The sequence below is a fragment of the Mus caroli genome, chromosome X (assembly GCF_900094665.2).
Source record: "Mus caroli chromosome X, CAROLI_EIJ_v1.1, whole genome shotgun sequence".
Taxonomy (NCBI): Eukaryota; Metazoa; Chordata; class Mammalia; order Rodentia; family Muridae; genus Mus; species Mus caroli.
In genome coordinates, this window is record NC_034589.1 from 100,265,055 (window position 1) to 100,278,257 (window position 13,203).

At 37.2% G+C, this 13,203-nt stretch overlaps 1 protein-coding gene across 1 annotated transcript in view; it reads right to left on the reverse strand.

Moving 5' to 3' along the window:
• Nucleotides 1-12,425, reverse strand: part of LOC110286333 (fibronectin type III domain containing protein 3C1-like) — a 17,631-nt gene extending 5,206 nt beyond the window's left edge. The window contains exons 1-15 of the mRNA XM_021152738.1: nucleotides 11,754-12,425; nucleotides 10,830-10,885; nucleotides 10,398-10,534; nucleotides 8,830-8,889; nucleotides 8,272-8,410; nucleotides 7,689-7,742; nucleotides 6,820-6,941; nucleotides 6,560-6,734; nucleotides 5,307-5,393; nucleotides 5,012-5,150; nucleotides 4,389-4,460; nucleotides 3,597-3,715; nucleotides 3,370-3,472; nucleotides 2,847-2,950; nucleotides 2,479-2,575 (exon numbers count right to left, since the gene is read on the reverse strand). Coding sequence (XP_021008397.1) covers nucleotides 2,479-2,575; nucleotides 2,847-2,950; nucleotides 3,370-3,472; nucleotides 3,597-3,715; nucleotides 4,389-4,460; nucleotides 5,012-5,150; nucleotides 5,307-5,393; nucleotides 6,560-6,734; nucleotides 6,820-6,941; nucleotides 7,689-7,742; nucleotides 8,272-8,410; nucleotides 8,830-8,889; nucleotides 10,398-10,534; nucleotides 10,830-10,885; nucleotides 11,754-12,135 — 1,846 coding nt within the window. The 5' untranslated portion in view covers nucleotides 12,136-12,425. The remainder of the gene's footprint in view (nucleotides 1-2,478; nucleotides 2,576-2,846; nucleotides 2,951-3,369; nucleotides 3,473-3,596; nucleotides 3,716-4,388; nucleotides 4,461-5,011; nucleotides 5,151-5,306; nucleotides 5,394-6,559; nucleotides 6,735-6,819; nucleotides 6,942-7,688; nucleotides 7,743-8,271; nucleotides 8,411-8,829; nucleotides 8,890-10,397; nucleotides 10,535-10,829; nucleotides 10,886-11,753) is intronic.
• Between the last annotated feature and the right edge of the window lie 778 nt (nucleotides 12,426-13,203).

Below are 13,203 nucleotides of genomic sequence, written 5' to 3' on the forward strand. Positions count from 1 at the left end.
TTTTTTTTTTTGAGACAGGGATTCTCTGTATAGTCCTGGCTGTCCTGGAACTCACTCTGTAGACCAGGCTGGCTTCGAACTTAGAAATCTGCATGCCTCTGTCTCCCAAGTGCTGGGATTAAAGGTGTGCGCCACCACTGCAGGGCTTTCTCTTATAGCCAGTCTCTTCCTACACTGTCCATCTTCTAACCTCTGGAAATCACTAATTGCTCGCCATCATTACTACAATTCCAGCATTTTCAGAATATTACATAAATTGAATAATGCAAGAGATAAACTTTGATGCAGGCTCATTTTGCAGTTACTGCAATTCCCTGGAGACTTTCAGCTATCGTATATCTTAATATTTTGTTTACTTTCATTACTGAACACTATGTCACAGTACAGATGTATCACTGTTTATTAAACCACTCACTTATTGATAGATATTTGAGCTATTTTAGTTTTTGTGTCCTACAAATAAACATAAGATGCTGCTGTGTTCTTTTCAGGAAGGGTTACAGCTCTCATCAGTAATGCGTGAATGATCAGTTTCCTCATGTCTGTGACAGCACTTGGTGTTACCATTACTCCTTAGCTTAGGCACTCTGTAAGATACGGAAAGGCATTTCATTGTGCATTTCCCTAATAGTCAATGCTGCTGAACATCTTTTCATGTGCTTATTTGCCCTCTGTATATTATCTTCAGTCACTAATCCTAACCATTTCCTAAGTGACATGTTTCAATCCACTGTTGAATTTTAGAGGTCTTTATATGTTTTAGGTGCTATTTCTTTGCAAGTTATATGTATTGCAAATATTATCTTTCAGCCTTTAAGTTTACTTTCATTCTGTTTAGAGGGTAGAGAAGTAGACGTTTTAAGCTTTGTGTAAATCAAATTAACCAAATAACTCAGTTTTGTGGGCGGTGGTTTTGCTATCAAGTGTTTTCTTAGAGACAAGTCATAAATATTTCCTCTAGTTTTTTTACAAGATTGTTTTTAAATATTTTTTCTTGTTTATAAATTTAATCTATTTATTTATATTTAGAAGGAGTCCATTAATTTCTGTTTATGTACATTGGTGTTTTGGGTGCATGTGTATCAGTATGACTGTGTAAGATCTTGTAGTACTAGAGTTACAGACTGTTTTGAGCTGCTGTGTGAAGGCTGGGAATTGAATGCAGGTCCTCTGGAATGGCAGTCAATGATCTTAACAGGTGAGCTAACTGTCCAACCTTTCTCCCTCCCTTCCTCCATCATTCTCCCTCTCTCTCTCTCTCTCTCTCTCTCTCTCTCTCTCTCTCTCTTTCTTTCTTTCTTCATTCACTTATTTTTAAGACAGACATTCTTGTTATGTTGCCCGGGTTGGACCAAAGCCTGTGAATGTAAGGAATCCTAGCATTTCAACCTTGAGTACCTGAGACTCCATGTACACGACATTTTGCTTGGCTTGGTTTCTGGTTTTATTTTAGTTTCTATTTTCTGGGAAGGAAGATGTAAACTCACTGTTAATTTATCTTTAAATCGTTTGTAGAATTCTCCAGTGAATCTGTTTGGGACTGGGCATTTCTAAGTGGTTTTCATATAGAGAGTAAGTTTCTTTATATCACCCAGGCTGAGGTTTAGTTCTTTGTGATTTTTGAGGACTAAGCTCATTTCTTTTTTTATGCACTTACATATGTAAAATTGTTCTGTGATTGTGAAAGTAATGCTGTTTTCCTGCAGAAATTAGTGATTTCTGTCTATTTGTTTTAGTGCAGATGAACCCTGGTCTCTCACACTGAATGCCCCCATGCCCCACAGCACCCTCAAAACCTCCCTTCACTCTGTTAGATTTCAAGGGAGCTTCCTTTCCCAAGTGCTTCTCACCTTTACCTCTTCAGTGCTAGCAACCAGGCCTTAGGCATTCTAGCCCAACTGCTCTGATTACCCCCAGCCTGTGGAAAATATCTGAGCTGGAGTCTTATGTCTCTACCTTCAGGCAATGGCTGTTCCTGCTCTGCGTCATAGCCTTCAATCTATCCTTTACTAAGTTGTTTTTTCCTGTCCTCTCCTCTATTTCGTCCTTTTGCCTCCAGTCTTGTCACATCAGTTTTCTCTACCCTGCAGTCTCTGGACAGTTTGTTCCCTTCAGTATCCCTGACGCTCTGCTCCTAGCTGCAGACCATACCCTTCTTGTGACACAAACACGCACCTCACCATTACTCAGAGACAGTAGATGAGTCCCTTAAAGTTTCTCACCAGCTCAATTCTACCTCCATTCCTGGAACACTGGATTGTTTGATTGAGGGTAGATCCCTCAAAGACCCCCCCCACTTGTTTGATTCCCATTGTTGAGGAGATAGCATGAGAATCTCAACTGCTTCCATTCTCAGTGAGTGGAAGAGGCAAACTTCCTCCTTCTTAAGCAGGCAGAGCTCAGTTCACTTGCCAGGGTCTAATCCTCAGCCTGGAACACTGCAGTGATCATCTATCATGACTCTCTATAGCTACCTACCTATATCATGATTCACCCCATCTCCTAGATTTGGAGATGATGGTTTCCTTATACCAAAGGCCAACACCATCATTAATGACAGTCTTTTCCCTCTCCTCTGTGAAGCATTCATATTTTCTTAATGGGATGCTACCATTCTCTGCCAAGTGCATCTAACAGGCAAAGACTTTGTCACCCTGAGGAATTGAATAGTGTCTCTTTGGGCTGGCCTAGTAGTTAGTCTAGGGCCAGGAATGTCCTACTGTCTCTTTCCTCTGTTTACATCACATCTCTCCTGATCCCTCCTCACCTGAATAGTATAACTTTTCTACTTGTGTTTTATGTTTTCATCCAGAAACTATAGGTTCTTGGTGAATTAGTTTACTTACTGCACGTTTCTTTTCAGAGCTGTACACCTTTCTGTTCTGATGAGGATCTTTTGCTTTTTTGTCACGCACAAGTGCTTCCAGCTTCCCATTAACAGAACGATTGTCTACAAAACATGTAAAATGCACTCAGATTCCCTTCCCTGCTCAAATTTACCTTGGTAGTAGGGATGTAACCCTGTGAGTTGTGAATACTAACCACACACTGCATCATTTGGCTCCACACCAAGTCCCTAGTTTTTAGAGATGTTTCTTTAAAACAATACTTCATACTATACAGTGAGTTAGGACAACTCTTTTAACTTGCTTAGACACTCAAAAGCTCATTGTATCCATTAACTTCTCAATTTGACTTAGACATTAAAAAGTTGGTTATCAATTACCAAGGATTCGTTTGTTAACCTTTATTCATTTCTGTTCTAAAAGAAAATGGTACTTGCTAATATTAATACATGCACACCAGGCAAAAGTCACAAGACGGGAAGTTTAGGGACAATTGTGAATCACATAAGGAAGCTTTACTTACCAGGAAGGTTGGCATCCTTGCCCTTGGTTTTACCACGTAAGGGCTGTGAACAGCAAGACTCGGGAGGAAGAGTAGGCGTCTGAATTGTCAATACATCTGAAGGCTAAGAGAAATACAAAGTATTTCACTACTATACTAAATTCAAGATGAGCTTCAGAAAACATTTAGTAATCTAACAGTTTATTTCAATTCTCAATTGGAGAACTTTTCCTATTCTGTTTTCTTACACGGCTTTGGCCTGCAGGTGAAGTGCAAAAGACTCTCAGTTTATATGTGGTGGCTGGTTGGAGGTCATCATACAGAAATTCCTGTTGAGTGCCATTGTAGATCATTTTCCAGAGATTCGCTGAAGGAAGAAGAGAAATTTGGTTCATTGTCTTTGTAAATCATGTATAAATTTTATTGGCCACCATAAGAGTTAATGTATGCATGATATAAAGCATATATGCAATCCACATATTTTATGTATGTTAAGAGACAACCATTTTGGGATATAACTTGATCCAAAATGTTGTTTTAAAGATTTATTTATTCATTTGATGTACCTGAGTACACTTTTGCTCTCTTCAGATTCACCAGAAGTGGCTATCAGACCCCTTTACAAATGGTTGTGAGCAACCATGTGTATGTTGGGAATTGAACACATGACTTCTGGAAGAGCAAGCAGTCAGTACTCTTAACATCTGAGCCATATCCCCATCCCCAATCCGATAATATTTTTATGGTTGTTAAATAAGTTCATTTCCAGTAGAATTAATCAGAAACTGTAGGTGACCAGTCAATAATAGTCTCTTATTGAAATCCAAAGGAATCCAAGTGTGTTGTAGGTTTTGGTTTATAGGTGTGTATTGATCCAGATTTTCTGGTTCTGGCAATTGTACTATGTCTGCATGAGACACTGCTTTTTTGTGAAGCCAAGTGCAAGTTTTACAGAGGAACTCTGTAGAATTTTTTAGTAATTTCTAGATGAGTGTAAGTTTATTTCAAAATAAAATCTTTTAAAATTTGTGTTGCCTTACCACCATCTGAATTTTCACAAACTTCTAGGCTGTAACTTGAAATGTTCATTCCACCGTTGTCTTTGGGTAAGTCTAAAAATAGAAAGAAAGTTTAAGCTATTCTTTTTTAAAGTGTGTTTTTGGAATGCACAAGTTTCCACTAAAATTTTATCTCATAAATTATACTTTTCACAGAAAATTATAATCATGTCACATGGTTATATTGACATCTCTATACTAATATTCTCTAAACATAATGCAAACTACATACTTGTGATATCAGCTATCAAGCATTTAGATAGCATTTCAAAGTTCTTATGAAGAGACTAAATAAGTATACATGGAATAATTATCATTTACCTGTTTTATAGATAGTAAATTCATGTAAATATAATTTCTGGCTAAGCTGACATTCATCTTTCATACAAATTCTAACTATGGTCCTCATGTTGGCTATAAATACATTTTACTTGGTAGAAGGTTATTATTCATAGATCCATATGAAATTCAACAATTTTTAGACTTTCAGAATGGTTCATATTCAAATGAGAATATTTTGCTTAGTGAAATTGCAGGCAGATTTCTCCTGAGCAGTAAATACAAGTATGGAGAGGGGAAAGTTTCAACAGAGAAGCCTTATTTACCCCATCCAATTGTCACTTGGCGTGCATGAATCATTCCCACTACATATGGCTTTTTAGGACATCCAGGCCTAGCTGGAAGAGTAGTATATTTTACTTCTCCACTGGGTTTACTCCTTCCATCCAGATTGCAGGCAAAAATCTGTTTGTATAAATGAGATACTTTGTTAATCAATGGAAATCAATGTGTTGTTTAGTAATGTGTAGAGAGCCAGCCACACGAGGATTTCTAAGAATTAACTGCCAAGGAAATTTTCATTTCAAGAGAAATTACCACCTCATAAGTCATGCCACATACCCGAAACTTGTATGTAGTATTTCTCTGAAGATTTCTTATGGTGCAGGTGAGGTCTTCTCCATCATATGTAGGTTTAAAACCTATTCCCTGAAATTGGAGGACAAAGATTTACGAGAAAGCCTAGATTCAATGTGTTCCTTCAGTTTTCTATCTACCTGAATGGGTTTGAACCCCAAAGTGGTCTGCATCAGGTCCTCGGCATCTGTGTTATGAGGTTTGTTAGCTTGGTGTTCTGTGAGACTCCTAACAGTGGGACTGGGCATTGTCTCTGGCTTTTTGCCTGGTCTTGGGATCCTTTTCCTCTTGTTGGGTTTCTTTCTCCAGGGTTGATAGGCGTGTTTGTGTCTAGTGTTATTGCAATTTGATATGCCATGTTCAGGTGATATGCCTGGGAGGCCTGCCCTTTTCTTTTTTTTTCTTTTTTTGTTTTTTTTCGAGACAGGGTTTCTCTGTGTAGCCTTGGCTGTCCTGGAACTCACTCAAAAATCTGCCTGCCTCTGCCTCCCGAGTGCTGGGATTAAAGGCGTGCGCCACCACGCCCGGCTGCCTGCCCTTTTCTGATGGAAAGGGGTGTGTGTATCAGGGGGGAGGGCAGGTTGGAGGAGTGGGATAGTGGAGGAGGGCAAACTGGTGCAGGTGTGTTGTATTCTATGAGAGAAAAATCTATTTTCAANAAAATTNGGAGATNNNTTCTCTTTTCAAAAGNTNATTTTTTCAAGATGTAATAAGATAGCAGAAATGGNCGTAAGTACTTATTAGTTACAAACTGGAACTCATCTTAATGATATTTAATGAATTTAAATTTTGGTAACATGGATAGAGTAACTTATAGCTGCTTTTTAAATTGACTATCTCTTTGACACAGATTTGGAAGTTCAGAGAGGAATGAAGTAGTTGCTAACCCTCATGAGGAAACTAGATGAAGAGAGGACACAGTTTGAGAATTCCTTTGAAGGTTCTTAAAAGTATGTGTGGCCACAGAGAGTCACCTAGAACAGGCTTGGAGTTGAAGATGCTAACTGTCTTCTTTGTATAGACATTGGGTAGAGTGTGGAGCTCTTGCATTCAGCTAGTTTTGGGATAAGGAGGCCTATGCCGACCTGCCGAACAATGGCTCTGCATTGCTTCCATTCTGAACACTGGTACTCAAGGGTGGGCTTTTTTCCAAGTGAGAAATAAATATAAGAAGGTGCTGAAATATGAGGTTAAGCTTATGGTCCAAAAAAAAAAAAAAAAGAGAAAATAAGACTTACAAAGTTTTCTTCCTCCATCTCTAGCACATAAGTAAGAGTGCCATTTGGGTTTGGGTTTGTTGGGGCACACCACTCTAGAGACAAACTATAGATTCCTGCTTCTTTCAATTTAGGTGGCAGTGGTGCTGGAGGTGTTTTTCCTGATGTATAGAAGACTGCTGTTTCACTGAAATTACTGAAAGAATAAGTTGAAATGAAAGCATTAATTTCAGGATTGGTGGCAGTATAGATTTTCCAGTGGTGCAAATAATTCAGTGTACCTGCAGCCAAAGTCATTTTTGGCCGCTAATCTGAAGGAATACATTGTCGAAGGGCTCAGTTTAAAGAGCTTGTGCTGTTTCAGGCGTCCACTGTAACAACTTTTGAAGTCTTCACCTTTACCCTAGACAGTGCACACAAAATATTACCATATTGAAAAATACCACATTTACCACACTTAACACACGTTCACCATAGCATTAACCATTCCCAATCAGGTGCTTTTTTTTTTTTTTTTTAAATTGCTTTGTACCAGGTCTAAGCAAGATGGGTTCTCAGCACTGAGCAAGGTAAGTGGACCCTAACCCAGAGTGTTAACCGCGAGCAAAAAAGTTAGTTTCCTCCAATGGGGTCTCACTGGGTGTATAAACCACAGTAGAGGGTGGACCTTCTGCCCAGCAGTGGTTAGCCAACACAGAATGAACTCAATTGTAATTCTGAAGTTTTTTTTTTTGTGTGTGTGTGTTTGTGTATTTGTAAGACACAATTTGTGTTGCGTGTCATTTAAAAAAACCCTACAGGTCTTTTGCTTATATTTTGTTTTCTGGGTTTGTGTCTTTATGAGATGTTGGTGTGTACGAAAGTGTGTGTATCTGTGTCTACATGTCTTCCTTGTGTTGTATCATTGGTTCTATTCTCTGTTCATTTGTTTGTTTTGTCCTTTCAGGTTTCTTTCTTTGTAGTCATATCATATTGTATTATTTTTTTCTTCCATGTTTTCTGAGAGACTTGTTTTCTACAGAGAAAAAGATAGGGTGGATTTGTATAGGGGAGGTTTTGGGGTATAGGTATCTGGAGTCGGAAGAAAGGAAACAGTAACCAAATTTTATTACATGAAAAAAAATCTATTATTAATAATAAATATGCATACCTCATCCCATTCCAAAAGAAAGCTGCTTATTTTAGATCCATTTTCATTGGAACCCTGCAAAGATCAGAATGATAAAATTATGATGGTTTATATTTATGTAGCACATATATATCCTGCACACACAGTGACCATGCTTTTAGCATTTAAAGTGTGTTGAATTTGTACTGCAAAAATTTNTGTAGGGATATTTGTTTTTATGGCAATTGGAAGTTAAGTTTAAAACACTCATTTTCAGTCTCCAAGACACACCCCAGTCATATATCTCATGTTTCCAGACTGCATAAAAGGAAGTTAAAATGGATACCTAAGGAACCAGAGACATAGTGTTATTTGTAACTGAGATGATTGACACCAAAACATGAGTGCTAGAAATGGGCAGTTAGCTTTTTATTAATGATCCAAAGTATATTGATATTTCTCAAGTCACTTGGCATGATCTCTTATACTGAATGGAAAGACCATTGTGAAGAGATGTGATGGAGAAATAACTTAGATGAAACATGCATCATTTATGGTTAAAATTGAGGAAACAGGACAGTGTTTGAAAATCACATTGAGATTCTTTTGTCAGTCAAATCCTTACTTTCCATTGTAAACTCAGGCTGTTCTTGGTTCTGCTGATCAGTGTGGGTGCAAGAGGAGGGTCTGGTTCACAGCCTGGTGTTGTGAAGCTAACCACTTCAGACACACTTCTGTGTTCTGCATCTCTTATGATTGTTACTCTGAAAGGGGAATAGAAATTGGTGCATTCAGGTCCCAAGTTACAAGTTTGTATTTCTAGACATATTCTTTGTTGTTCTTTTGTTAGCACATGTTGAGTATACACAGTAACATCTTTCATTATGGCATCCTCATATATGACCATCTTTTGTTCCCCATAAAACTCTTTTGTTCACTTCCCATGCTCCCTGATCCTCTTTATCTCCCAAACTAGTCACCTGCTTTCTATTTTCATCATTTTTTTCCTTTTTCTTTTCTAGCCTCTTGAGCTTAAACTATGGTTGCTTACATGAGTATTCAAGGGGCTTTGCCAGCAAATAGCTAGACTCCCTATAGCAATTCTAAGTACTAAACCTATATAGATTAAGAAGTTTCTGCTAGCTACAGGCTGGTGGTTGGATGCGTCAGACAGAGTCCTTACCTTAAAAAGTAGACCATGCTAGGTTGTAGATCATGTAGGACCACAGTAACGCCATCGCCACTGTGAAGATAAACTTTGTTCATATGGGATCTTACACACATTTAAAAGCAAAGTTTTAGTCTCATAATTACTGATAAAGAACCACAATTCTGAAAGATTCAATCACTTTAAACCACTTTATATGTGATCAAAATAATTTTCTTAGTAGGCTGCAGCCTCCATTGAGGAGCATATCAAGGTTTTGAGGGATGGTATGATCTGGGAGTTATATGTTTTTCACCATCACACCATCTAGTGGACACGCCACAGAGCTGCTCTAGGTCTGCAAGGCTCAAGTTCAGAGGCTAGGGGTACACAGCTGCAAATCCACTCAACTGCTCATCTGTACACCTGCACTAAGAGGAAGCTGAAGGAGCTGAACAATGTAGTCATCAGGAAAGCAGCCACCAGGAAGTTCTGAGTTTGTCTTGTCCCTTCATTCACTATATATTTATACCATACTCCAACAATGATACTACTCATTCAAAGAAGCCAATTTGTATTTTAGTACTATATTTATTTAACCAAAATAGTATCATTTTGGTCTTAAGTTCCTCACTCAAAAGAGCTTTGAAGAACAGCATGTCTCACACAATTCACTCATTCAGTTTAAGAGGGACTTTCTGGGTGAGATTCTGTCTGTCACATGAACAGAGGGATTATATTGCCACAGCTATGTCTTCCTGAGCAAAGAGCATGGAATTCCTTCTAGCTCTAGATCCTAAAAAGAAATCTTTAAAATGGAAGGTATTGATACTTTTAATCAAAGGCTTCTCAAAAGCAAAGGGTAATCAGAGGTGGAAGCAAATAGGCAGTCTTCTCCTTTTGCTGTCGCTCCTACTCTTCACCCTCCTTCTCCTCCCAATGCTGAGAGCTAACTTGTTTATTCTTTTAAGGTAGTAGTGCTCATAAAATACATGACATAGCAGAAAAAGATTTCCATGCAAGCCAATTTTGCATATCCCCATCTCTGCTACACAGTACAGAGGATTTTTGGCTGGGATTATTAGATTGCACAACTTTAAGTACTAATTATCAAAGAAATAAAACTTTACATAAATTTACATTTCCACATCAAGTCTCTGAATAAAAAGAAAAATTATCAAAAATAAATTCGTATCCATGCATCCATCCATCCATCCATCCATCCATCCATCCATCCATCCATCCTTCTATCCATATTTTTCAAGGCATGGTTTCCCTTAGTGAGGCCCTGGCTGTCATGGCCCTCACTCTATAGACCAGGCTGGCTTTGATCTCAGAGATCAGACTGCCTGTATCTCCTGAGTGCTGGCTTTAAAGGTGAGCACCACCACTGGCTGGCTGATGAGCAGATATATGAATAACATACTCTGATTTTAATGAGCTTTGTGGATTGCCTTGCTAAGTTACTACTAGAAACCTACTCCTGTTAAAAAGAATTTAGGAGAAAATGAGGAATTTATCCTAGGTACAAGTTAGGGCACAGGGACCATATGTTTATATTATATGTTTGAATTGAATAATGCAAGATAATTAAAAACACTTACGTATAAATGTTTTCATAGATTCCATTTTCATCACTGGTGTACAGTGCCAATTCAAATGACATAGAATTAATATCATATTTTTTATTACTCTTCAGAGTCCATGAAACAGTAGCAGATCGTGTTTGAATATTAGAAACCTAAATGAAGAAAATGCAAGCAGTATACTTAAAAGTCATAATCTCTACTTTTAAATGCAAACTTTTCTTTAACTGTTTCATACTAGATCCAATTCTCATATTAGGTGCTTAAATATGATGATTAACTAATTAGCCACCACTCATATCTTTAATGATGGTACATTGGATCTTATTGCATTGCTACAGAAGATTATGAAAATATCAACACAGTAAATGCTTTAAAAATCGGAATGATTTTGGAGGGTTTAGATGGAAAAAAATCAAAGAGCATGGAATCTTCACTTTTGTTACATACCACAGGTTTTCCAATGGCAAAACAACATGGCTGTGTTCCGTTCTCTGTATTGTGTTCTAAAAGCAAGAAAAACCACCTCAAACAAAAGTAATATTCTTGGAAAGTCAAGAGAAAAGAGTTTGATCAGACATCAAATATATCATCACTGTGAAATCTACTAAGAGCCAATTAAATTTATATTAAAACATATGAATCAAAACCCAGTGAACATATATATTAAATGTCATGACGTCACTTGTATGTTGAATTTGGTAAAGTTGAAAAAAGCATAATAATCAGGAAATAGAACCAGGGTAGACTTGCTGATCAAAGGAAATAAAATTCATATAGAAGGAATAGGTTTTTCCAGTAATTATACAGCAGGATCACTTAGTCATTATAAGGTATATTTCAATACAGTGGACATACATTTTCATATGTTTCAACATTAAAAAAAAGAAATGAGAAAACCAATCCTAATCTATAATTATGTAAGATAATGGAAGTTAGTTATCTTCATTTTCTAATTCCAAATTATATTTATATATTCCATATATAAATGTGTATCAAAATGTCTCATTTCATTTTATAAGTTTAGGCTTATTATATTGTCAGTTAATAATACATTAAAAATAAATTAGAAAAAGTGGATGTGAAGGGGAAACAGAAGCAGAGAATGGCACTCTAATGTTTTGACGTGGCTGGCAAGGTGACATGAAGAGTAAAGGTTCTTTTTACCATGTGCTATAACCTGAGTTTGAGACGGTTACCTGCATCTTTGAAAGGAGAAAACAAATTCCCATAAGATTCCCTCTGATCTCCCTTGTTCACATACACATATAAATAGGTAATTATGTATAATAGAAATTTATTTAAAATGCACTGTGAGTCCAAATTATTTGGCTTGTACCCTCATTGGCAACAGAATGGGGTTCCTGCGTTTACCTTTCAGTGATGCATTTGATGACTGACTCTTCTTTTGGTTTTCACCTAACATCTGCTTATTGCCTCCAGCTCCCATGTTAGCCTCTGTCTCTCCATGATCGTTTTCAGAAATGCTGGAAGCATCAGAAGGTCTGAGGCCATCATTAGTTGAGATGAAAGTGTTGCAAGAATTCTCAGAAGTACAGCTTGGAATACTCTTAGTATCTGGTGGTTCCTGAGTTTCATCAGATGTGACTTGATTGTAATTACTTATGGAAGGGCCTATAATACTATTATTGATGTCAGTGTAAAAGCCTGCATTTGAGGTAGAAATGATTGCTGCATGACCAGAAGAACTAGTGATTCTGTCAGTTGTGTTAGTGTCTGCATTATTGTCAGCCATGTTTCTTGGAGCACCGTCTATGATGTAAGTGTTTAAGACAGTAGTCAGAGAGTACGTATTTGAAGTACTGTTATCAGTGTTAGTATCTGGAGCAGTATTCACAGTGGAAGGACAGAGAGTACCAGGAGGAGCAGATGTGCAATGGCTTTGTTCAGAAGCAAAGGGGTGTCACTAAACGTAGAGGCAGTCTTATGTTCACCAAATTGGTGATCTCTTATTTTCTTCTTTGAATATTCTCCAGTCTTTACAGTCTTTTCATCNGATTGGTTATGGCTCACTCTTCTGTGAGGATAGGTTTCTAAGAGATATAATAAATGCAATAAAGTTCAGTAGTAATCATATTCTCTCAAGTCCTTTTACCTAAGCATCCAAAGAACACTGACAAATCATGAATTTAAAAGTTTAAAGTTCAAGTTTTCTTACTTTGCTTCAATACAAATATTTGGTATATATATATATATATATATATATATATATATATATATATACAGAGAGAAATATTCTGTGTATACATATTTAAGGTATAGGTGTTGGTATAGAAAAAAATGAGAAAATACAATATTTTTCTAGTTCTCCTCTATTTCCATATATTATATAATCACTTACTTGAAGGTATAGGATAGGTTTTAAAGTATTTTTGTCATTACATAGAACAGTGCAAAGAATATTATGTATAGGCTATAATAATATATTATTACAAAGGTGTAAAAATGTCTGTCTGATCAATTGCATACTTGAAGATTTAAGAGAGACAAAGCAAGAGATATACATGTGTGCCCCAATTGTCTATTTCCTGATCATCTTAGGAAGTCTTAACACTCTATCTAGTGCCTAACCTGCTCACTCACAAGGAACCAGCTCATTTTTGGGCCAAAGGACTCCTTCCTGTTATTACTATTGTTAGCCAGGACATTTTAACCATGAGAACTAAAAGTTACTCTGTTATATGCTTCTCTCAGGACATGTCCAATCAACAAAGTGCAGAGACATTGTAAGCAAGAAAGTACCTCTCTGCCTTGTGAGGGAAGGCCAACCTCCACCCAAAGAACAAATCTAAATTAGGACAAC